Source organism: Micropterus salmoides, unplaced genomic scaffold (genome assembly GCF_014851395.1).
Source record: "Micropterus salmoides isolate LMB-PRFRI ecotype aquatic unplaced genomic scaffold, ASM1485139v1 Ms_hic_scaffold_8, whole genome shotgun sequence".
Classification (NCBI taxonomy): domain Eukaryota; kingdom Metazoa; phylum Chordata; class Actinopteri; order Centrarchiformes; family Centrarchidae; genus Micropterus; species Micropterus salmoides.
In genome coordinates this window covers 31,420,587-31,446,914 of record NW_024044570.1, presented here as the reverse complement: position 1 = coordinate 31,446,914, position 26,328 = coordinate 31,420,587, and the positions used below count along the sequence as shown (strand labels likewise).

Here is a 26,328-nt window from a genome sequence, read left to right as displayed (position 1 = left end):
GGACGATGGCATCGTTTATCGGCCCAACCCTAACACTACAGCAGACAGAAAACTTAAAACACAAGCAACACGGAACAAATGCATTAAAACTGCAAGGAGATGAAGACAGAGCGAAAGCACCTGGACGCCAGAGAGATGTGACCCACGACTAAGGCTGCACCTAATGATTATTTTAAAAATCGATTAATCTAACACTTATTTTTTGGATAAGTGGATTAATCTAGCAACTAATTTTTTTATTATTCTAAAGACTGTTTTATTACCCAATTAATATAAAGATTAAATTATCCACAATAACTTAAAAATGTAATATTTTATTCAATCGTGAATGAGTCTAATTTCCACATAACTGCTGTGTTATGACATTGGTAATAACAACAGACCCTATTTGTCAGATGCCTGATCAGAAAATTACTCAAATTCAGAAGGATTGCTGTGACACACATTCATTTAATCACTAAGTGCCTTTCCCTGAACTAGAGAAGTATATGCAGAGATAAGATAATCGCTGGCAAATGTATTTTTGCATCAGTGCAGGGCAAAGAAAGTAAACTGTATAATATTATTTTAAGTCATTTTCTCACTCATACATGGCATTAAAGTACACAGAAAATTTAAAACAGCTGAACGTTAGAGGACACATGGTGTAACGTTACCATACCATGACAGCAATGGTGAGAGATTACTTTAAACATTTAGAAAACCATTTTCACGTGACTACTACTTACGGAAACACGTTCCTTGTGTTGATCATCCTAATATATCGAGCTTGTGTGAGGACAAACAGGAAACAGTTTTCGCCGTGCTGTCTTGTTGCCGTCCTCACAAGAGCTTACAGAGTACCGTTACCACGTTGTTGGGTCTCTGTCTAAAATACTCTAAAACTTTAGATGGTTGTAGCCTCAGCTTCATTGTGACGCACCAATATGTTATGCAAACTGACTGCCCCAGCCCTACCCACAACCAGTTCACCAGAGTTTAAAATGATGCAGTGCAGCGAGGATACAGATGTTTCATAGAGAAGACGAGCATACATCACAAGGATCTATCTGTCTGTTTGTCCCTACGGAGTAGGGCTGTCGCAATAACCACAAAATTGAAATACCGTGCTATTGGTCAAGCCTACCGCAGAGGATGACTACAAACTCTGAAGCTGTAAGTGTTGCCGTGTTTTGTGTTGCTTTACTGTGTATTTTAAAGGTTAGCTAACTTGGCGTTAGCATATTGCGCGGCTAATGTGGCTAGCATTAGCTGCGCGGTGGAAATTACTTCACCGCGACATCCTTACTACAGAGATTGTGCAAACAAATAAAAAAAAAAAAACAATTAAAAAAGGATTTTAGAGGCTCCACAGAACCAGAAACAGTAACATCAGGCCTTTAGATCGAAGACGCTCCCGTTCTCTCACTCGTCCACATGAGCTCTCTTGTTTGACATTGATGAGCACATTCACTTTATGAAAAGGTGAACATGTTGCTAAATACCCAGCTAGCCAAAACCAAACCTTTCTTGCTTATCCCTATTGTCTTGTGTCTTACGGCTTCAGCTGCAAAACCCTGACTAACAGTTGGTATTGGTATTGAGGATATTGAGGAGCAGGATACGGGCTGGTGCACAATCAAAGTGGGCCGATACCTCTCTCTGTCCGTCTTGTTTGGGCTGCGGTGAAGCCCACAGAGCGACCTGGTGCTCCCGATAGCCAGTCCAGTTTCTTGTCTTATTCGTTCGCTAGTTTATCAAACTTTCCCACCTCATCTAAGCCAATAAAAATTCATAATCTCAACAAAAAAACACAGGCCTAATGCTGAAACGATTTATCGATTAATTCGATTACTAAAAAGCGCCAACAAATAGTACTTCGTATAAGATTACTCAATGAAAATTAAATAATCTGTAGAATACTCGATTACTAAAATCATTTTCAGATGCAGCCCTACTGCGGCCACAAGGCATTTCATCTGCAAGGCCAAACTAAGCGACAATGACCTTAATGGCCTCTGGGACGAAGGATGAAGAAGAAAATACATTAAACATGTTTGTCAGACCACAATGACAAACACAATGCATCTTGATGCACTGATTTTGACCATTCTTTTCCCCCAGCTCTATGAAAGTGAAATATTAAATGAAGTTATTGTACTAAGACCAAATCACCTCCCATTATCAGAAGACATGGTTGCTCTGGATGGCATCGTCCTGGTCCCTGGACCCACCGTGAGGAATTTGGGAGTTATTTTAGATCAGGACTTAACATGTTTTAACACTTCCACATAAAACAAATTACAAAGAATGCCTTTTTTTCCCCCCATCTTTGCAATATTGCAAAAATAAGGAACATTCTGCCTCGAAATGTTGCTGAAAAACTAGTCCGCACATATTTGTTACCTCTAGGCGCGATTACTGTAACTCCTTACTATCAGGCTGCTCAAACAAGTCTCCTAAGAATCTCCAGCTAATCCACAATGGCTCGCATTCTGACTAGAACTAGGAAGAGAAATCACATGACTCCTGTTTTAGCCACCCTACACTGGCTCCCGGTAAAATCGAGAATTGAATTTAAAATTCTTCTTCTTACCTACAAACCATAAATGGTCATCTGAAGGAGCTCATTGTCTACGTACTACCCCACTGGGGCACTGTGCTCCTAAAATGCAGGCTTACTTGTGGTTTCTAGTGTCTATAAAAATACAACAGAAGACAGAGCCTTCAGCGATCATGCTCCTCTGCTATGGAATCAGGTCCCTGTTTGAGTTCGGGAAGCAGCCAATATCTCCCTTTTTAAGACTAGGCTTAAGACCTTTCTTTTTGGTAAAGCTTATAGTTAGGGCTGGTTTCTTCTCTTTGATTAGACTCATAGTTTATTATAAAGTTTATTTCATAATTTCTTTGATAAAGAGTTTTCTTCATTATCTTGTTGTTTATGCGCTCAAGTATTTTATTATGTGTTTTTATTCTACCTTGGGTATTTTCTTTTTTGTGCCTTCTGTATTTCATATTGTAAAGTGTATTGGGACCATGTTACTGGTGATTTTGCTTTGAATTTAACTTACTGGGGTATGTTTATAAAGCTAATACTATATTTTGCTTCATTTTGGACTGTTAACATTACTTTATTCTCACTTTTATGGTTGTTCATATGGAGGTCACATGTGGAATTACTGAAATGCACACTGTAATAATTTAGTTAAAATTCAAACTAAACTGAGTTAGTTTTCACTAACAATTTATTTTTTACATAGATTGCATTTTGATATTGCTTGTAATGACATCCTCTGATTTGTAAGAAACACTGCACTAAAACATGTTTACAAAAATGCATATTCACTTATCGGTTCAGGCTCAGGCCCAAAAATATTTTCTATGTAAAATACTGGTCTGTCATCTATCTATCATTAAAATGTTGGACTTACTGTAAGTCATATTAGTCGGATGTCTGACCGCAAACATTACATTAACTCATTTAGCTGACACTTTTATCCAAAGAGACTTACAATTGCTATTTATGTCATAGGTCACACACCTCTGGAGCAACTAGGGGTTAAGGTCAGGGACACATTGGTGGACATGTCACAGTGGGGAGTTGATCCTGGGTCTCTCACACCACATTCATGTGTCTTATCCACTGCACCATCACCACCCATCTGTCAATGATCCATATGTCTGCAGTGGCATGTCCTGGCATGTCCTGGCATGTCCTGACATGTCCTGACATGTCCTGACATGTTCTCTCTGCATCTGTCAGACTGTTCAGACTGAATACACAAACCACATCCGATTACTAAAGCAACGCCACACGCCCTCATCGCCTCCTGCTTTCATCCCAAAATCTCATACATGTTGGCACTTCTCCAGCTACATCCACTTATTCACAAAATCCATTTCGTGTCACTTTCTTCGTTGCTTTCATCCATCCTTTACATCTTGCCTCCCACACATGGAGATATCCTCCATCAACACCATCTTTGCCCACTCATCCAGCACCACAAATATCTATAGCCAAGTGCTAATAATCACCCCCTTTGCAGTGTTTACGATGTTAAACAATTGCACCGCACTGTAATTGCTTGATTGTATTCTGAGCCAATGGGGTTGGAGGGCTGGACACGTGGGCCAGTAAGTGATTAGAAAAGTTCAGGGTCATGGTTTTGGCCAGCCCCTCCAGAGCTTCTTTATTGTACCGTGCAGACTGTCCTGTGTGTAACCAAAACTGAACAAAAGAAGAGAGCGCAGCAGGATATTTTTCTTCCCAGCTTGCCAAAGCACTGGTCCGATCCGACTGCTAAGTGTTTGAAACTCTGGCTCCAGACCAGTAAGCCAATGTTACAGCTGGACGCTGGCTTGATGAAGTACTTGCTCTACACTCTCTGTTGTTGTTGAGTAACCTTGGGAATCCCTATCTCACCCAATCTCCCTGATTGCTCCCACCACAGACTCCATCCTCCTGTTCTACCATCCTTTCATCAATTCATTCCATCATCCACCCGCCCATTGTAACATCCTTAATTTAATTTCAGTATCGATCTATCTAACAAATGTCTATCTGTGCATCTTTCTATCCCCCTACTGGTTTTGTTAACGTGAAATCATTCACATGTTACTCACCGGGCAGTCTGTTCATGTTGACTCCCTGAGCAGACAGGCCGATGCCCATGTACCTGCACACAACAAGAAGAAAAATACAAATTGTAGTAGATTTGACATATTTCATAGCACGCACCCATATTTAAACATATCTGTAATCGCTCGAGAGTATCCACTTTTAGGTGTTTTCTCAGGTTAACTTACAAAAAAATATTCAGACAAAGCTCTGGATCATATTTTAAGGTGTCAGGCAGAGATGACTTTGAACATAGTGTCTTTGATCTCCTTACATATCCCAAATGTGCGGACTAGTTATGGCATAGTGAAGTGTCTCCAAGGGAGAGTCGTAACATCAAAAGGGACAGCGAGAGTTGAAGCTTAGGGGTCAGCAGTGACATCATAACTCCGTCACATGAGGATAAGCGCTTGGCCTGCATCCTTTTCATGTAAGCAAGCTTACGAAAGCCCAGCAAAAAAAAGACTTTATTGCTAGACTGAACGAGTCATCAATATTGTCAGTTGACTTAGCTCACTTTGGCACATGCTGATGTCATCACTCAAATGCCAGCAATGAATTATTTCTTCTGTAAGCCCAATGGATGGCCTTATTCACAAGTTTCCTGCTTTTTCCTGTGTGTGAGTGTAAGAGGAAGAGGAAAATACATTGATGTCTCATCAGTCAACAGGAAGATGTTTTTAAGGAAGTTGTCAAATAAGTTGAACTACGAGTGGGACAAGAAGTCAATATAATTTCTCCAGCAATTGTTAATCTAGAGAAGAATTCTTCAGTCTGCCATTTAAAAAAACAAGACAAAAAGTCTACTGCCATGTTAGCAGCTCTGCTCAGGGACAGCAGTACTTTGAGCTCAACACTACCATCAGCAGAAAATTTACATTTTGACCTGATGATGGCACCAACTTAAATATTAAGGGATCGCCAAATACGCACATTAGCTATAGTATCCTTATAGTTCATATTTCCTTACATAAAAAGTGAAGAGGAAAAATTGTTGTTTTCTTCCTTTGAAAGACTGGGGACCACAGGATTGAAATTTTGTGTAATTGAAGTCACAGTTCAGTAGTCACTATCATATTTGGGTTTATTTTATAGCCCCGTTTCAGTGGTATAACTTGGAAATACACATACACTGCATGTTATTACAGTGGAAAGTGATACCATTACTCACATGCAGTATTTCCTGACATACCGCTTCTATCTGCTCTGTAAGAATGAAAGGAATTTCCATTTAGCCGAGTTTGTGATGCACCGTATGTAATTATTTCGGGTTGCAACCTTCATGTGAATTTAATATGTTGTTAAGTTCTGCTTCTGGTCCAGACAATCACTCGGTACACTATGATAAACTGCTGTCTGGTGTTTCTAATCTGGCAGCTAAGTTGATTTGGAAGGCTTTCCTATTTACAGCTATGGTAGAAGTACTAGTTCCACATACAGCTCTAACCCACATTGCTTTTGTCTTTTACACCTCAGTTTTGTTCAGCTGCTCAACTGGAAGTGGGGGTGTGTTAAAAATGTGTTATGCAACCTGAGACTTAATGGGAAGGATGGAAGAGAGTTCACAGGTCAAAAAGTGAGGCTAAAAGCCAGGAATCTGGAACAACTGGTAAAGTAATTGCAGTGTCACGGGTACTGATCAACAACCCCAACAATCCCAGCAGATGCGTTAGCTAAGGCGCAGTCATTTTGCCCCATACAGTTCATCTTTGACTTCTCTAAACTACAAGCCAGTGACATGTGTTTGTAATGCAGCTGTTTGGAAGCTTTCTAGAGACTCCCGGGAAAAGTCAGTATGTTGAGAAATCGGGAATGCCGTGAAATAATTCCCTCACTGCTAAATTCAGTTTAAATTCTAATTTAATTCAGCTACTAAGTAAGTACTGTGTCAACATAATAATACAATTATATGATAAAACTATGAAACTATCTGCTGGATGTTCTTTTTTTGATGTACATTTGTAATGTTCTATTCCTGTGTCTGGCCAAATATCACATTGAGATCATTTCTGTAAAGCTCAGATGAAGGATTGGATCTTTCTGCTGCACAGAACCTCAACAGCCAGGTTTTGCCCCTAAGATTTGATGAGCCAGGGCGTGTTGCTAAAGCTGTCAATTTTGGGTTGTAACATCCCTGTTTTCACTGACACAGCAGATGACCAAAAGTTTAAATGTCTACCACTGTTGATGCAACTCCCTCTGTCGTGTGACAATGAAACATTTGGCGAGCAGGACAGCTGATTCAGGTATTGACAACAAGATGACTGAGACCACTCTCATGGAGGCCGTGAGCGACATATTTAGAGGCACTGTTGTGTATGCCAATTAACTTGGGACAGTGATATCAAGATTGCTTTCTTTATGCAAACTCAAGGTGAGGGAAATGCTGCTGAAGCTAGTACACAAATTCACAAGCAACAATAGTAACCCAGGGATGCCTGACAGGCCTAACAAGCCTGAAAACATTATATAACTTATTAGATTAATTTAGTTGTACTGGTGCTGACAATTTCACAGCATACAGACTTTGTCGGTAACTTTTTCTATAATGCATTAAAGCCTGGAAAACACGCACTGGTTATAGACCTATCAATTGTCATATAGCCTGGCTGTGTAGAAATCTGTGAGGCTACGAATATGTAACAACTGCCAGATTTAGCACACCAACGCACTAAAGTTTGGTATGTAGGGTTTAAATAATTAGCTGATAGCACATTACTTTTAGCATCTTAACATGCAAAATGAGCGTGTTAACGTGGTAACATTTAGCTTCTGTTTAGCATGTCACCACATCAACATGTAAGCATGAAAAGTACTAACTGTTGGAATTTTAGCTAACTTAGCGTGCTAGCATGACCACAAACAAACCTAACGTTGGCATGCCAGTGTGCTATGTTAACATTAATCTCAAAGCACAGCTGAGGCCTACATGAATTCAGGGATTAGTTTTAGAAGGACCCTGTTATGAACAAAGTGTTGGACAAGTGGTGCTGCGAGGCAAACATGTGCAATGACATTATCTTTCATCCTGTGTGAACCCTGAATTTCTGTACCAACTTTCACAGCAATCCTTCCAATAATTCAAGATAAGTGAATTAATAAGTCAAGACTGACCAACCAACCTACATTGTTATCCCTGGAACCCGGTGTAGTTTTATTACTAGAGATAATTTAAACTCATGTTCAATAATGGCTATTTGATAAAGACTTATTGTTTGTTGCTAATAGCCACAATTTCCATATAGGCACAAACATATTTGCAGAGTAACTCCTGCTCGACAATTATGTTTGGTGGATTTTAAATAAGTGAGCACTACAAGTTAACTTGTAGTCACTGTTGCATTCCACCAACTCTTGGCAGAACTGTCAGTCTGCACAGTTAGCTTGCTCTAGAAATCAGTGTGAATCTGTAAAACCTTGTTCGCCAGAACTTTGCTCTCATGATATTGGCTCCTTTGATAATATTCTCAGAAACAGCCACTGCAGCGTAGTGATCCATGGACCTAAACATTAAACTAAGACTGAGTACAGTCAATAAAAACTAAGAGCAGGAAATATTGATTTGATTTTTGCTCCAACCAATTTGGATCATAAGACTACTTTTATTTTGTTTGTGCATTATTAAAATGTTATTGGTGGAATATTGACCTACTGACCCGAGGCTGGAAAAAGTTACCATTTAGGCTTCAACTGATGTATTTGCTTACCCATCTCGACCTTTGCTGACAATCTTGACTTCAAAGTAGTAGATCCCACAGGCAGCGGGGATTGGATGTGTGGCTCGCACTGATGCTGCGTCCTTGTGGTTCTTACCATGGCCTGCAAGAGGAGAAATACAAGGTGCACGTGAACAATACGTGAACATAATTTTATGTAAGGAGTAAAGTATTCTGGAAAATTTATTGTCAAGGTCTGTGGTTTCACTGCAAAGAGATAAGTCGTCAGTTAAAGGACCATCACCTGCTGCTTCCAATATTATTTCATCAGCAAAATGGAGCTTTAGAATAACACTGGGAATGTCTTTGATTGTTGATTTTCTACCAAAGCTGGTAGAGCAGACAAACAGTTTTACCAAAACAAATGTTTGGTTGTTGGCTACGGTAAAATCCCAAACCAGCAGAGGCGAAGTCAACTGCTCGTAGAAAATCCTACATTTGTGCACTCATTTGCCTTTATTGTCTCAAGATGTGGCACAGACAGATCGGTGCATTTTGTTTTACACTAACTGGATGTTTAGTAGTGGTAGTGTCTAGCATCTAGCGAGCCTAACTGCAGCTTCACGCTATCGATTATATAAGAAAAAAAACTCATTCTCAGTTGTAGCCGTGGAACATTTACAAACTGTAAGCTGCTGGAAATCAACTTCTTTTCTAAACATCAACATCACATTTGTTTTGTTACTTGGACATTTTATGAACTTAACCTAAAAACCAATTATGTGACATAAATGTGGTAGCGCCTTTGGCTTTCCACTGATTCCCTATTCTAAGTAGGGCAACACATACCATTTCTAGCTTTGGTAAATCTGATCCAGAAGTAAAGGTAACCAACACAGATGACCAGAGCCAGACTGCCCTATGTACAAGCCAAATCATAGCAATAATCACTTGTCAGTCGTGTGACAATGTTACGTTAGGGCCATAGCTTTACTGATTTACTGTACTTTCATTTTTGTTGAACATTTCCCCAGGGCTTTGTTTGATGAACTTCTTCTTTGTCATTCTTCATTTTCTAGGACGTCTTATCAATCCACATATCAGATAGTCACATCCAACTATTTGACTTGATGTACTGGGATGTAGAAAGATTCCCCCCCCAGTAATCCATACTTTTGTTAAGGTGAGTTTCTATAATCATTTTTTTTGTCTCTGTGTGTAAAGATAACAGACTTAATAATCTGTGTTAAAGATGTAAACAAAAACAACAGGGTCAGAGGGCTTATGTATTGTCTCTGGACCAATTACATTCAAGCACAACAGTCATTACTGTTGGTCATTCTATATTCAGATGGCTGCTTATGCAATCCCTCGGGTCACGAGAGTGAGGTGTGTTGTATAACTGCTATCTAGGCTCTACAGTAAACATGTGCAGCTCTTTCAGTTACATGTAATCACACCATTGACATTATTGTGAGCTCTGTTTGTGTTTGTGTGTGCGTGCGTGTATGAAATGTAGGTAGGCTGTAACCTTAAATGGAGCAGCCGGCTGTCAGCAGACACCTCGAGGCTGTCGCAGGTTGTGTGTGTGAAAGACAGAGACAGAGCATGGCAGCCCCGGCTACAAACATACAGCCAGCTGGGAGCATACAGGACACGTAGTAATGATCAAATATGCTAGCTGACTGAAAGGGAGCTTAGTGTTCTGGTCTATATTTAACTATGACTTAACTTTTTTATATTTTATGTAACATTCACGCTCTTAGTGATTTACCCGTTCGTGAAATCATCATCCACACCGTGTACAGACATTGCTGACAGGAGATAAATGTCATACTGCTATCACTATGATATTGAATTACATGAGAATTTGCAGAACATTATTAATACATAAAATATACACAGCTGTATGTGCATCAGTGTCATCAAGGAAAACTCGTAGAGTAACCATAACATTCAGTCTTCCCCGTTGATTCAACACATCTACTGTGGTAACAAGGCATTTTATTACATGTGTATCACGCTTGTGCATGTGTCTCTACATGTTGTGTGCGCGTCTGTCCGGTCCAGTGGTTGCAGCAACATTCATGGAGTCTATTTTTAGCTGCTTCTCGTGAAAACGAGTCATCAGCAGGCCAACAGGTCTCTTTACAACTGCATAGATGGGTAAAGGAAATGACTACTACTTTTAACAACACCTACCGCCGCCTAAAATAAATTCCTACATTTAAAATGTTGCGTTTAAAATAAAATTTCAACCACATAGGATTTTTTTCATTGTCAAGTGATTGTGAGAAACTGTCTACGGATGTTTTAGAGACATACACCTCCAACAATATTAGCTACTACACCAGTACTCCAAAGAGTAACATTCACATAAAATTGTAAATTATTTAACAAAAATATTAAGACAAAACTGTGACTGCATTGGCACTGCAGTATCTCACCTTTCAGTTGTTATATGACATCAAACCTCTCTACCAGAGGTCACGGATCAAAGGTTAATGTCCTGTTCTTACCCCACAGCACAGGGAGGCCTTAGCCTAATTGCTTACTAGGAAACCAGCAATCCCACCTCAGGTTCTATCCTTGACCACAAGCAGGGGAAAGTAAAGCAAGCAAATCTATCAGTCCAATAACAGCAAGTACAACAAAGACCACAGTGCCACGTTGTCCTCTGAAGAATGAATAGCACTACGTCACCAATGAAGGGATCATGGGGGAATTCAGATGATATATTTATAAGTACACTGACTCTGCTGATTTTAAACAACTGACAAATAACCAACATTAAGAAAACAACATCTGCCCAGCACTGGCCTCACTGGGACACCTCCACACTGATGTAATGGCCTAGTTTAGCAGAGGTTAATGCCGAGTTCACACCATGTTGTTCATACTAATTACAAACAGCCAGATAAACCATTCACATGAGCCTCCTAGTTATTGTGAAATTCTCACAGCTACTATGTCTCACACATGGTGAAAAGAACTTCAAAAATGTCAACAGACCAGTGGCAAAATCTCTGGCATTTACATCTAAACAAAATCCAATATTGACAGAAATCCAGTTGATTCAGCAAATTCGTAAAAAGAGGTAAGGGTGATATGGCCAAAAATGTACAAGAAAATTCATATCATTAGCAGGGCTCGACAATAATGGTGGCCCAATGGCCCGGGGCCAGTAAAACGTAACGTCGGGACAGTTGAACTAGCAACTCACTGGCCCAATCGGGCCAGGACAAAAATATTGGTATTTTTAAAAAAAGAAAAGAAAAGAAACTCAACATCCTGCAGTTGTTTTGCAGCTCTTGGTGCGCACCAATGTCCCATCCAGAGTTGTAATTAATTGACGCGAGGTTGTCAAATGTTATTTCTCTAATCTCCATCATGCGGGACCTCTGGGTCGACAGTGAAACCATGCAGACGGAACTTAAAGCTGCATTGCAGGGGGCGAGTCCCATTAGAAATAATGGTAAAATGTTGCTACTTCTCAGCTGATTTATTACCTCGGTAAACACTTTTAAATGAGTTTATAGTCTCAGTCGCTAGTTTCAAGTCTTCTTAAACACAGCATGATGTTCATTTAGCATATTATGGACTACCTTGTGATTGAAAGGTCGCTACCGTGGCAGCCTGTTCATCGGGATAGAGGTGACTCGTGTCCGCTGCTCTGTGTACATTTTTCATAAATGGCTGTCAGCAGGAGAGCACGTCATGTTTGAGTCTGTTAGTATGTTTTGTTTAGTAAATTGTTTTGTTAACCTTTTTATTTTTTATAATTTTAACTGTGATTACATTTTATATCCAGGATGTATTTAATACGATTAAACACTTTTGGAAGGAGGGACAGTAAAAATTGTCTTTCAAACCCACTGGCCCGCTGGGGCCACTTGCAAAAAAGTTTAATGTTAAGCCCTGATTAGATATGGATAATTATCACGATAAATGTAAAATGATTGTTTCTTTCAAGTTTAAAGGCTGATTTTTGCGCCTAAATAAAAGTTTAAAAAACAACATGTGGTAATTGTGGTTTTAAACTTTTCTTTATGCACAGAACAAACACTTGATGCCAAATAAGTGAGTAAAATTAAGTACAATCTTTTTACAGTACCTTTTCACCAACAAAAAAAATTAAGTGCTAATTCATTCATGATTCAAATGAATTGAATCAAACATTTATTGAACATATGTTATGTTGCTATTGAGGAACATTTTATCGCGATAATTATCATTATTGTTTTTTTGCCCAGCCCTAAGCTAGACACACTGTGTGTGTGTTTGTACCTGGTTGCACTTGTTGACACATCACTACAAAATACTAAACACAACAAAAGTTATAACAATAAATACTGATGATACTTTAGCTATTTAAATGGCGACAGTACAAAGCGTGCAGTGGAGGTAAACATCTTGGAATAATGTGTTAATACTCTCGAGGTCTGACTAACAGGCAGGTCTCCTGTTCTTCCCACTCTGCAGACATTGTGTGAATGCAGCACAAAGTGAAGGCAGCATGGCAACACTTAACCCTGTTACTTAAAAATGTTATGCTAACCACTGTGAATTTTTAAGATACCATCTGACAGCTTTAACTGGCCACAATATATTTACAGTGAACAGTATGCAGTATGTAATCATCAGAACAATATTCAGATTTGTTTACATCCTGTAGTTTTTGTTTGAAGGGAGGAACAAGACATTAGTCGTGACTTAAACGTGCTAAACTAGAAAAACCTCCATTAAGGAGTGTTCATTGTTTTACACTTAGATCACATAACTCCTTGTAATGTCAAACAGTTACTTGGAAGGTGATTTTGCTTTCAGCTCGCTATTTTTTGTTTGCTGGTTGGAATGGTTGAGCTTAATACAGCTGGCCAGTATATACAGACAGCAGTCCCACCCAAGAAATACATAACATAATAAAGGCTCTACACACCTATGGCACATTCATACAGGTGTTTTCACTTATGATCCCTGTTTGACCGCTCATGAGTGTGTGGCCATGAACAAACAGTGCTTAATTGACATTTCCCTTACTACTCTTAGTTTTATTGCATCTGTTAGTCCTACTTACACCTTTGAAATTCTTAGCTAATGAACTGCAATTATTTACGATCTGTAACAGACCCAAGTACACACTGAAGGTGGCGGAGTAACCATTCAAGGTTAATCCTGCGTTCCAGACAATTCAAAATTTTTGACCTCAAAGTCATGGTTCCTACTTTTCAACTCGTGTGCAAATCTATTTAACCCGACTTCATGAAGAGGCAGTTGTCTGACATCACACAACAGTGGCAGCACCCCTGGAAGCGCATTTTGTTAATGGTAAACCCTCAGCTTAAAAGGCACAAAGTATATTTGCCTATATTTTATTAAAATAATATTGTATTGTATATTTGGAAAGTACTTTGGGTTGACTATTGTTGTTTTTAAATGTGCTATAAAGGTGACTTGACTTAATAAGCTACTAAAGCCCAATTAAATAAGCTACTGCTAGGTAGCAAATGAAAATGTTGACCAGCTTGTCAAAAAAAACTAAAAACTTTCTACTGACTCAGGGGGATCAAAATAATGTTGTTGTTTTTTAGAGGTTTTATCATGTAAACAGATTACTATGTTTGGAATTGCACAGGAGGTGGAAGTGACAATTCAGGAGCTGAAGTCAAACATGACATACTGTATACAAATATTCAAATCTCTCCACCTATACAGTAGCCTAACTGGGCAACAAAAAAATACAATGCAGCCATAAGACACCTCGTAAAACAGCATGTTAGCTATAACTCTCATGTGTTAAAGTAGCAGCGTGTTGGACACCTAGGCTGTATTAAAATAAAAAGTTTCTACTATGAGCAATTACGTCCTTGCATAACTATACCAAAAGTTTTGTCTTCATCCTTGGCACTTTGTCAATAGATGACTCAATTGTGCTTTGTCATGTATTTTGTTTGTGATTTTCAAGGACAGGATTTTAAGGCACAGCCAAGGATTGAAGGATGTCTAGTCCTCTTAGGTAACCTCAAGATTTCATGTCAGATGATGTATATCTGTTTGCTTTGTCAGGCTGTGACCTACATCACTTGGGGTGGTTTGTCGCTGAGTGTGAAGTGGTTAGGATGAGGGTCAGCAGCACCTCATGGTTCAGGTCATAAGAAGGTAATTCATCCACAATGGATTTGGAGTGAACTGCTGCCACATGTGCAGACACTTAATGCTGCATTACTTGATTTTTCGGGTCACTTCGGGACAAGTTGGAAAGTCAACATTTGCATTGTTGACCTTGAAAGTTGCTACGGCAAATGTGTTAGCAGACGCTTTCTTATTTATACATCCAGCAGACACTGAGCAACTTCACCATTCGTTTTAAGTCATGTCTCTCTTCAGCTCCATTCTGGTGTGTGAAAGATGTGACTCTTTAGCTGCTAAATGCTCCTCGATGTTTAGCAGCTAGTCGCTAACTTTGTCTGTCAGCCGTTTGGTGCTGAGCAGGTAGAATACAGCGGGTCTATCAGAGCTTTGATGATTTATGAAAACAGAGTTTAATGGTCAAAAAACCTAAACAGTTGGTTTAAAAGAGGCTAAAATGCACACTTCTGCACAGACACAGGGGTCAGTGTGAGGTAAATTTTTTCATCTGCCAATTTCTGCAATGGGCCAAGCATACTGGCTGTGTACATTACAACATTTATTTGAGTGTGCAGACTGTTTGCAACTTTATTCGTGTGTCATCATCTCTTTTGGGCTATATCCACAATTCTCTGTGGGTTTGTCACTACGAGTGACCTCTTTCACATCACTTTCGCATTGGATTACCTCCGATGCTACTGATGACTTGACTCATCATATAGCTGAGTAGAATAAATTTTAGCTTAAAATAGATTCAGTGGTTAGCAATATGACACAATTAGCAACGTTTGAACATATAAGTGGATTCGATCTTCTCATCTGACTCTCAGCAAGAAAGCAAATTTCCCAAAATGTCAAACTACTCCTTTAATGCCACATTGATAGTCCCTCACTATTTGAACTACATAAAATGAAAGACTGACCAGTGAACAGAGAGATAAGTTGTTAAAAAGCATATTTGAAGCACTTTGTAAGTTTTGTTTTGAAAAGTGCTACATACGTAATAAATGTGTACTTACCTATACAGATATGGATCACTGGATAATTACTATTAAAAACAGCTGGTTCATATGCAAGTCACTTTTCTGTATGTCTTTAAAAAGAAAACATAAATCCACAGAAAACATATTTAATTATTTATTTTTCATTCTAATAAAATCCTTAAACATGTTAGATATCCTGGAGGATGATGAAAAGACGCACTGAATGCTAGCCACTCTATTTTCAACAGCTACATATTAATTCATGCATACAAGCAGCACAGACAACACTAAGGTGTGCTACAGTCATAGGCAACAGTACATTAGGTATATACAGAATGGTTTAATCCCTTTATGCATGTAGCCCTACCCATCTTCCATCTATTGATCCTTAAGGCCTATTTAAAGAACAATGACATCATTTTTGCATCAGAATAAAGTATAGACATCCTTCATAGACCAGAGTGCTACAGTGCGTAAATAAAATCATATGACTCAGTTGGTGTAGTCATAGGCAAGTTAATATGTTGGTTTATATGTGTTACAGTGTTCATTTATGCATCTACCTGTTCAGACTGGGTAGATTAATCTGTGTCTGTGCACAACAGGACTAAGTAGACATGGTATGGCCTTGAACGGAGAAAATTGGCACACTGGTCAAAATAGCATTCAAACCACAAGGGTGAGGGAACGGAGCAGGAGCTAGAACAACCAGGAGGAGAAAAATTATCCCGCACACTCCAGAATAGACCTATTTATATCATGTCATCCCTGTACAATTATGCAGTGTCACATAATCTCTGCACTTTTCATAGACATAAAAGACTCAATGCCCTACATAACCTCAACATGAAATGACATGTCTTAATGTAAGACATACATGAGCCCATTCATCATTTTGTGCCAATGTCACAGCTGTGACAAGCGCATCGGTGATTCTAGACAGATTGCAAAGATCTCAATAACACTGCTTAAAATGGAAGGCAAGATGAAAAAGCCTATGTCACAACACTTTTTTTGTCACATCGTTAGCAGAAATCACCAGCATCCACAAAAATGATGCATTATTTGCATCTACACCACTGATTAACAGAATGTAGGTTTATATTAAATTTAACCACTGTTCTGTTATATGGTACATTAAAGATAGCCAGATATAAGTGGCTATCTACCTGAGGGTCTTAATGTTTTTTTGTTTGTTTTTACAAATAAGGGGCCTTTCCTGCTCTTCACAAACAGCAGGACCACTATGTATGTGCCAAATAAGCCTTACAAAATGGGTTACACAGCCTGCCTGCATCCTCTCATCCTCTGCATGTTCACTGATGTAAACAGCCAACAGGGCCCAAAGTGGCCTTGCAATGCCTCTGTGGAGATCATAGCCTGAGATGCAGGATTAGCTTGCCTGCTACCGAGGGGCTGCCCTGACGAAAAAATAACAGAGCAGGCACAAAAAAACCCCACTGAGAACAGGACTTCACACAGATGTCACCTTGTTTTGATTTAGGAGCTGGATGTATAAAATAATCCAGCTGACAGGCCTGGCAGCCCGTACTGACAATTTTTACCCATCCGAGCAAGTGATTAACTGCACCGTCTGACGAACAAAGTTGCTGTTATTGTGAAAATGCCAGAGTCTGCCGATACTACAGATTTATTACGAGATCGGTACATTTGGCCCAATATAACGCGAAGAGGCCTCCTCCCTCACAGCAGCTGCTGAAAGAGAGCTGGCTGCCTGCTGAGGGCTGGACATGAGTCTGTTGTTGAGCTCAGGACACATACAGATCTGAATGGAGGCTGCTTCCAGGCTGGAAAAAATGATTTACGAATTCTGGAAAAGACTTCTAGAACACTGCCACTGAAATCACGCGAGAAAACACAACAATGCCATTTTTATTCTATTTTGGTGCTCGCAGTAGTCAAAAACTAAACGTTGCTACATTGTAAAGGTTAACAACAAGTTTGGCTCGTGTCCATCTTGTAGCCAGCTTACTCTACTGAATACAATATTAGTGACAAGGAACAGCTAGGTGAGCTAACGTTAGCTAGTTAGCCACCAGGCTAACTACTCAGTTTGCTTAAGAAATAGCTTGCTGTTAGCTAACGTTACCTCCTGTTTGTTTCATACCATTCGTTAGCTTATTGGTAGACCCTTGTCTATGCGTCGTTATTGCTGCCAATGCCAGTTTCCAGTACAAACTATGGAGAACGTCAGATGCACAGTCAGTTAACTGCAAACAAATAACACCATAAACGGTAAATAAACAAAAGGAGAGCCGTGTTGTTGGTGGTGAATTTCATTGTGGTGGTAATAAGACCAACTGTCAGGGTTAGCGAGTTCACTGTCAACCATTAGGGCATTCCTCTGCTCGTTTGTGAAACAAAGCAAGGTTACAGGACAGAAGAGGCAGCTCAGACTAGATTTACCAGGAGTGCACACACACACATACACAATCAACATAATCGCATACTGTGTGTGTGAGTGAGAGACAGAGAGAGAGATCCCCCCCCCCGGCAACAACAACAGTGACAGATTTGAGCTGAGACCCTCTGCTGTTGTGGCTGGTTGTTTAGACCATCAGGTCTGAGCCAGCTCTCTAACCTTTGTAATGGACCCGCAGGTTGTTCTGTGACAGCCCAATGTAGCTGTATTTATCCTTGGGGCTCCAGGATCGGGGTAAAGGGGTCTCTTCCTCGTTCACAGCCGGGTAGAGCCGCTTCAGCCGCTCGTTCAGCTCGTGCTCCTGGTAATTAAAAGCAGGATCCCCTAACGGCAGGCTTCCCGCTCCAAGCTCTGCCATTTTTGGCCTCTGTTTTGTATTTTATTGTTCGTTTCTTTCTAGCCAAAGCCCCGTGTCAGTCCGCTGGAGCTGTAGGCTGAGAGTGAGAGGGACTGAGGGGAGAAAATAGCAGTGGTGTGACATCCCCGGATAAGCAGCAGAATGTACTGTATGCTGGAGCAGTGCAATCTGGGTACTGTAGTTCAGCCTCACGCTCGCTTTTATGATAATGTCTCTAGAAATGACTACTATCGTTGCCGTTACCTCGGTTTAGGGCTTTCATGGAGAAAGATAGCTAGGAAATGTAGTTTTTTTTAGCGGTTGAATTTTTTTTAGACAGAACATTATATATTTTTCTATACGTGGCACACGCACAAGAGAAAGTGGAACATAAATATATTTGCTAGCTAATTTACAACCTGAGATGACAAATTATTGACAGCATCATTGACACTGATTTTCAAAATATGCCGACTTCTAAAATTATTATATTTTAAAATATGATGTTTTTCTAATCTTCTGTGCCATCGCTTCTGTATTACAATCTAATTTATTGGAAGTTGTAGTATTTATGTGATATTTATAAAGTACGTTACCCGTATATTTATTTATGTGTCATGCATTTGTTATTGGCACTAGTCAGGGTTGATGGCTTATGAACACTCGTTTAAAAAGCGGCCTTGGTTAAAAAGTGTCTCTGTGTTCTCTATTGAAGAAGAAAGTTTTCGTCTCACTCAACTTGAAAACCAGTTAGGCGCGCCGCGGTCTACTATATGGGTCTTGGTGCGTGGTCCGTCCTCGTTCCAAGTCTGTTGTTGAGCTCAGGACACATACAGATCTGAATGGAGGCTGCTTCCAGGCTGGAAAAAATGATTTACGAATTCTGGAAAAGACTTCTAGAACACTGCCACTGAAATCACGCGAGAAAACACAACAATGCCATTTTTATTCTATTTTGGTGCTCGCAGTAGTCAAAAACTAAACGTTGCTACATTGTAAAGGTTAACAACAAGTTTGGCTCGTGTCCATCTTGTAGCCAGCTTACTCTACTGAATACAATATTAGTGACAAGGAACAGCTAGGTGAGCTAACGTTAGCTAGTTAGCCTGGTGGAAACCCCTTTACAACGTTGTGAGCTGTGATGCTAAAGCTAACCTTGAGGTAAACGGACCAAACTCCAACCATTTAAGAACAAGTGCGTGTTGTTCAGCCTTCAGATGTCACCACACAAATATATTAAATTTCCACCTTTAACACCGACCCAACAACAAAGGCAAGTGTTTAATATACTGTCATACGGGCGAAAGTATTGTAACTATTGTATTTTTATACTAACTGAATTAACGTTACACTGTTAAATGTAACTTAACCTAGCTCTGTAACTTACTTTTTTATTTTAGACTTACATATGATCATAGTCTACAAAATTACACTGTTCAGACATCAGAGGAAGGCCAAGAAGGAGAAAGTGCTGGTGCTGTTTCTGTCCAACCTGCAGCGAGAAAGGTAATCAAACCTGGCAAAATCCTACTTTGTATTATTGAATATGAATAACGGATAAATTAATTTGATTGCTGTAAAGATCATTGGTCAGAATATCTGATAATTGTTTCCCTCTTCTACTGTCACAAGAAAGTGTATGTGGTAAACAGTCTATGGGTAAACCCTATAGGTTTGCTGGACAGGTAGCAGTTACATTTATGCAGGCCTGGGGAGAAAGCCTCAACTCCTGATGCACCTGGAGAGCCATGTGAACAAGGAGCTGCATACTATCAGCTTGCATGAGCCAAAATTTCAGGAACTGAAACTACAGGTGCTATGTTTTTTGTAAATTTTTTTAATTTACAGCAAAACCTGAATACATTTTGGAACATGCAGAAGGAGCATACTCACATATCTTAAACTGCTTTGGCCACAGGTCTACCGTAATGTCTTTGACTGTTTGATCAAAGAGTTCAAAACCTACCAACCTCTTCTTTCTGCCATCAAAAAGGAATACGAAAAAACTTTAGGTCAGTAGCTCTGTGAGTAATCCTGCCTGATCATTTTCATTTCTTAAGAATAATTACACTGGTATAGTGCTCTTCTGAGTTGTGTCCTAAAGTGCTATAAAATAAAAGGAGCCTTTGAGTATGAAAGTTCAGCAAAGAATTAGTTAAAATTAAGGAACATCCTGGTTTTGAGGAAGACCGGAGATATCATGCTGTAAATGCTTTGGACTATTAGATTACAATACATATTACAGTAAAAGAGCAAGTTTGCTTGGTTCACATTGTGTCTGCAATGGAGCTTAATGAAGGATATGCTATGGGAATAAATAGTTGGTGGCAACACATATATCACATATATGTTTAGAGACTTAATTTGTTTAAAGTTAAAGACAATTAATGTGGTTCAGTACTATGTAAGTTGCACCGATACTGTGAAGTTAATGCCAGCCACTATGGTGCTGTCTGAGATATAATATAAATATATATATATCTCAGACAGCACCATAGTAGAATCATCATTTTTCATGTGGAACTGCAACTGTAACTTAAAATAACTGTATTTGTTATTGGTGATTCATCAATCAGTTTTTTTTTTTATGTATCCATTAGTCACTTAGCCTCTAAAATGTACAGTGAAGTGTTCATAGCAGCTTCTCAGATCCTGAAGTGACAGATGTATTCAAATTGCTTATTTTGTCAGTCAAAACATATTTCATGTACAAATGATGTGATATAAGCTTATAAAAGCACATTTGCAATTCATTAAAAGTAATTGTCAAAATTGACATCAATTGCATTTTGTTTAACCAAATAAATGTTTCAGCCCTGTCATTTCATGGTGGATCATTTTATAGCAGTTTACATCTGTTCAGCATATCAGCAGGATCAAATCCGAGAACTGGAACCACTGCGATCCCATCTGAGACTGGTGACAGAGGAATGTGACAGGAAGATTCAAGCTCGCTGGGCAGAGGAGCAGGCTCAGATTGGAGCTTTGAAAAGAGAGAAGCAGCAACTGCAGAGGGACATTGAGGCCATGATGGAGAAAGAAAAGGCCATGCAGGCAGTGGTACATGACATACTTCCAAAATGGAGCTCTAACCACTATTTATTTAATCATTCATGTAACTTATTAGGGAATACAACTTTGTGCTTTTCATTTCCACATGAATTCCTTCTCTTAAATATTGTCTTAAATATTTATTTTATATCCTACTCTAAAATATGTATATAAAAAAGTTATTTAGGGTGACAGATAGACGCCCCTTTATCCAAAAAATATTTTGTTTGAGACTCAGTTCAGTTGGTCAGGTCAGTGGTAGATTATCAGATTATCTTGTCTCAGTCACCCCCTATCTTCTATTCTCCAGGTGGAACGTCTGCAGTCTGAACTCTCCAACCAGTATCTGCAGTACCGGGAGGAACACGATGCCCGCAAGTTGCTGATCTGGCAACTCAGTGACCTAACAAGAGGCTCCTTGAAGGAGGAGCATCCTGCAGATGGAAATACAGGTTATTACAGAGTTATGACTATCGAGTCGATTATTCAATCAGTCGATTAGCTGATCTGCTGACAATTAATCTGGAGCAATTTTTATAATCAATTAATCATTTTTCTTTCATTCATGGTTAGTCTTTACTCTCCGATTGTAAACTGAATATGTTTGGGTTTTAGACTCTTGTCGGACAAAACAAGGCATTTGAAGACATCACCTTTGGCTTTGGGATCCCATGTGTTGGGCTTCTGTGTTGGGTTTCTGACATTTTATAGACCAAATCAAGAATCAATATTGAGATTAATTCTTTGTTGCAGCCTGAAACTGTTCATATATTTATTGTATTGCATTCCTTTATAACATCATAACTGATTCACAGTTTCTGGTTAGGGTCATTAGCCTGTCATTATAAGGGGTAAAAACTGCTCTGTCTTTTAGGAAATAGCTTAACATTTAAGGAAATAGGCAAATTTGCTTTCTTGCTGAGTCAGATGAGAAGATCAATTGTACTCTCACATCTGTCCATTAAATATGAAGCTACAGCCAGCAGCCATTTAGCTTAGCATAGCATAAAAACTGGAAAGAGGTAAAAAAAAATAAAAATAAAAATCACCTACTAGCACTTGAAAAGCTCACAAATGAACACATTTGATCTCTTTTGTTTTAGCCATACAAAAACTGAGGTGAAAAAAACGAGTTCTGGTTGTGCTGGTGGTTATGTGCTGGACCATTTCTTGACCCGAAGTCACTGTGTCTGGCTAATATGTAATCTGCCTGTCTGCAGTTTCATATTTACCCTACAAACATAAGAGTGGTATCTGTCTTTACATCTAACTCTTGGCAAGAAAGCAAATTATTTACCATAAAATGCTAAGTGATAAAACAATAACGATCCATTTTATGCTAGGAATTTATAAAATAAGAGGTCCAACCAAATACCTAAAATAGGAATATTCAAAATTAAGCATATTTTGTTTCCACTGTGGAAGAAGAGGCTAAGGACCCTGTGGAGCTGCAGCTCGCTCTGAGGGTGTGTCGGGAAGACCTGACTAAAGCACAGGAGGAGCTCAACAGGATGAAAGCAGAGTACTGGGACGTCGTGCCGCAACGCAATTGGGACACCCTGGAACAAACACACAAACAGACCCTCCTGCAGGTGGCTCATATAGACACATATGCTGTACACACAGTACACACATGTATGTACACTTACACAGAAGTCACGATTTAAAATCTTAACAGCCTCCACCCATGGTCTTGTTTTTGTATTGTTCATGGTGTCCAGTTAAAGACACTGCAGGGTGACTTTGATCAGTTGAAGAGTGAGTATGACACCCTGCTGGAGCTCCACAAAAAAGGCAGCATGCAGATCAAGACACATGAGCTCATCACTGTGCAGGTAATTAATAATACCCATGTGATCAAAAGTGTGCACAATATGTTGATCAAATGGTATGGAGTTGTGTATCCAAATTTAATCGTAAAGGTGATCATGTGTAAATGTGTGTGAGCTTCTGCTAAGCTAATTCATTTGTTACCATTTTACCCTTAAGAAACAAGCATATGTGCACAGATTTGTTTCAGTAAGATCTATTAACCTTGTTAAACGTGAAAGAAAAAAATTGGGTAACACACTTATTTGCTTTCTTATATTTGATTTTTAGCAAAGAGTTACATGAGTTACAACTCTCATGTCTGCCTGTTCAAAATGAAGGTGCCTGGAGACAGTTAGCTTAGCATTGCATAAAGACTGGAAACAGGGAAAACAGCTAGCCTGACTCAGTCCGAAACAAAAATCTGTTTCCAGCACCTACAGTTCAGTAGGATCGTGCGGACACACAACACTCGAGGAGGGTTAAAGTCAAGAGTTTTATTCTCTAAGAGCTGAGTAAAAAGTAGAACTGTGTGGAAAAGGGTGAGGTGTGAGCAGGGGCAGGCAGTCCTGGGCAGTGGCAACCAGCGTTCCAAAAAGATCCTCCGGGCAACACAAAAACACATCGGGTGCAGGAATCTTGAAAAGAGGACAAAACACAAAACATTAGTCCTGGTCCAGACAGAGAACTCACTCGAAACAAACTAAATACTCAAGACTAAATTGGCCTGAAGTACTCAACCATGAGAAGGTTAGGAATAATCTGGTGACAACTCTCAGGAAGCCCCACATCTTAAGGCCAGGCGCTGATGAGGATTCCCAGCAGGAGTGTAACTCCACCAGGTCTAGGTGTAAAAATTACAAGTTGTGCTTTTACGAGGGGTCAGTTTTTGATAAACAAACAAGACATAATGTGTTTAATTAGAGAGCTTTGGACGTGTTGGTACGTGGATTTTGCTGCATTTGGACAGCGCCAGGCTAGCTGTTTCGCCGTTTCCAGTATTTATGCTAAGCTAAGCTAACCATTTCCTGGCTCCAGCTTCATATTGTACCGACAGATTCAAGAGCAGGATTGATGTCGGATATCTCTTGGCGAATTAGCTTCTTTCCCAAAATTTTAAAGTGTTTCTTTAAAAAGATGTTTGTTTTTTTGTAGATGGATGAGAGTGTGTCCCAAGGCCAAAGCCAGATTCAGTCCAACAAACTAAAAGAGCTGATCGACTCTGATCTCCCTGAGAGCAGCACACTGACTGTCCAGGAGTTTAGGTGATATAAATAGATCTACACAGAATCCCACTCACAAAAGTCGAGTACGTTTTATTCATATTGCCTAAAGTCACAAACTTGCCTCCGGGGGCTTTACAATCTGTACAGCGCTCTCTATCCAGAGAGTCCACCCTCTTGCTCTCAATGGCTGTCTCTGTTTTTCTGTGTCAAAAGAGAGTCCTTTGTGTATATGCATGTATGTATAGGGCTGCCCCGAGGACAGCATTCCCTCTGAAGTCAGATCAGGAAATAGATGAAGTTGTGACCTTGGCTCAAAGTGAACCAGACAGCAGCAATGATGCCATCTCCTCTCAGAGACTCCACAGCCTGGTACGGACAAGCAGAGGTTTCACTGTCTTTTCAGGCTGATGTTAAAGTTTATGCAATTCACAAAATGTGATCCATATCGTGCATCTTCAGCCATTCTAAGACCTCCGCGCTCTCATTTGGTGAAAACAAGAATGAAACTTAAATATTTACAGAGTTTTGGCCACGTAGACCAACACTGTTTCATTGAATTTGCTCTCTTGACTTTTTTGCTCCAACAGCTTGCAGAATCCGGTGTGGCGGCCTTCCTTCCAGCTCTTGATGAATCAGAAGAAAATGCTGCATCCAATCACTTTCCGGCCAGCGACTGATTAACACTGCAGTATTGTTACATATTGTTAATTGAGAAGTTTGGTCAACTGGCCCACTAAGAAAAAAATGTCGTATGGAACCTTAAGTCTTGAATTGCAGATTTTTGATTGTCCCCACAACACATTTTTAACATTTGTCCTGACATTTAAACAACTGCAAATATTTATACAGTTGTATTGTAATATGATTGTCTGCCATCAATGACTCAAACTTAAACAATGCATTTTACCTCCTGTGTAATGGGAGTCACAGCAGAGCTCAGCATCTGGATATGGAGTCAATTGGAGAAATGTTTTGTGATTTGGGTGACCTGACCATATGATGTTATTATAACTACCGTGTGTGCCTTGTGGAATAGGTTAATATCATCCTGCCAAATGCAAATTATCAAAATATAAATAAATCACTATAAACTTGATAATGATCATTCAGATGGCTTTTATTGGTGTCTTGTACTCATAACAACTTCAAAATACATGTTAACTTCCAATATGTTGGTCATCTTTCATAAAATTAGGTGTTAGGAATGTGTCTGCACGAGGAAAGTAAGACACCAGCCGATCCTCAGTGCCCTTGACATACATGGTCTGGAGAAAGAGATTAATGAATGTGCTGTTAATGATAACGCGGTCACTCCAGATAAGCTCTTTTAAAACATGGACAGTAATCTGTTAATGCCTATTTTACAGTTTTTTTTACTTTAAAACGTCCTCCAGTGTTTTTTCCATTCAAGTCAATTTGCCAGAACCCAGTCAAATTACCTAAACATTTTCTCTGCGGATGAAGTCTAAATAAAAGCAACCACAATGTAAAATGCACACAGTGGATTTTGGTGTTTTTACATATATTATGTTCCCCTTTTCTGTATTTGTGCAAACCAAACAGGAACTGGTGCTTTTAATGCTGGAATAAGCAAACTGACTTAATGTACAGGTACTGGTCATATCATTAGAATATCATCAAAAAGTTGATTTATTTCAGTAATTCCATTCAAAAAGTGAAACTTGTATAATGTACACATTCATTCCACACAGACTGATATATTTCAAGTGCTCATCCCTTTTAATTTTGATGATTATAACTGACAACTAATGAAAACCCCAAAATCAATATCTTCGAAAATTAGAATATTGTGAAAAGGTTCAATATTGAAGACACCTGGTGCCACACTCTAATCAGCTAATTAACTCAAAACACACCTGCAAAGGCCTTTAAATGGTCTCTCAGTCTAGTTCTGTAAGCTACACAATCATGGGAAAGACTGCTGACTTGACAGCTGTCCAAAAGACGACCATTGACACCTTGCACAAGGAGGGCAAGATACAAAAGGTCATTGTTAAAGAGGCTGGCTGTTCACAGAGCTCTGTGTCCAAGCACATTAATAGAGAGGCGAAGGGAAGGAAAAGATGTGGTAGAAAA

General features: G+C 39.4%; 2 protein-coding genes across 4 annotated transcripts in view; one reads left to right on the top strand and one right to left on the bottom strand.

Annotated features, from left to right (window-relative positions):
• Positions 1-18,307, bottom strand: part of ranbp10 (RAN binding protein 10) — a 32,498-nt gene extending 14,191 nt beyond the window's left edge. The window contains exons 1-3 of the mRNA XM_038705246.1: positions 17,968-18,307; positions 8,305-8,416; positions 4,603-4,655 (exon numbers count right to left, since the gene is read on the bottom strand). Coding sequence (XP_038561174.1) covers positions 4,603-4,655; positions 8,305-8,416; positions 17,968-18,166 — 364 coding nt within the window. The 5' untranslated portion in view covers positions 18,167-18,307. The remainder of the gene's footprint in view (positions 1-4,602; positions 4,656-8,304; positions 8,417-17,967) is intronic.
• On the top strand, positions 1,056-25,330 carry tsnaxip1 (translin-associated factor X interacting protein 1). 3 transcript variants are annotated; one of them, XM_038705250.1, is made up of 12 exons: positions 1,056-1,155; positions 9,333-9,436; positions 19,546-19,651; positions 19,818-19,958; positions 20,064-20,157; positions 21,009-21,205; positions 21,507-21,648; positions 22,622-22,788; positions 22,918-23,031; positions 24,161-24,270; positions 24,477-24,600; positions 24,819-25,330. In XM_038705250.1, exons 4-12 carry the CDS (start codon positions 19,878-19,880, stop codon positions 24,906-24,908), a joined length of 1,119 nt encoding a protein of 372 aa, XP_038561178.1. In that variant the 5' UTR covers positions 1,056-1,155; positions 9,333-9,436; positions 19,546-19,651; positions 19,818-19,877; the 3' UTR covers positions 24,909-25,330. The 3 variants fall into 3 exon arrangements, with proteins under 3 accessions (XP_038561178.1, XP_038561176.1, XP_038561175.1); XM_038705248.1 differs by lacking the exons at positions 1,056-1,155; positions 9,333-9,436 and adding an exon at positions 18,954-19,418 and having other exon boundaries at positions 22,625-22,788; XM_038705247.1 differs by lacking the exons at positions 1,056-1,155; positions 9,333-9,436 and adding an exon at positions 18,955-19,418.
• The last annotated feature ends 998 nt before the right edge of the window (positions 25,331-26,328 follow it).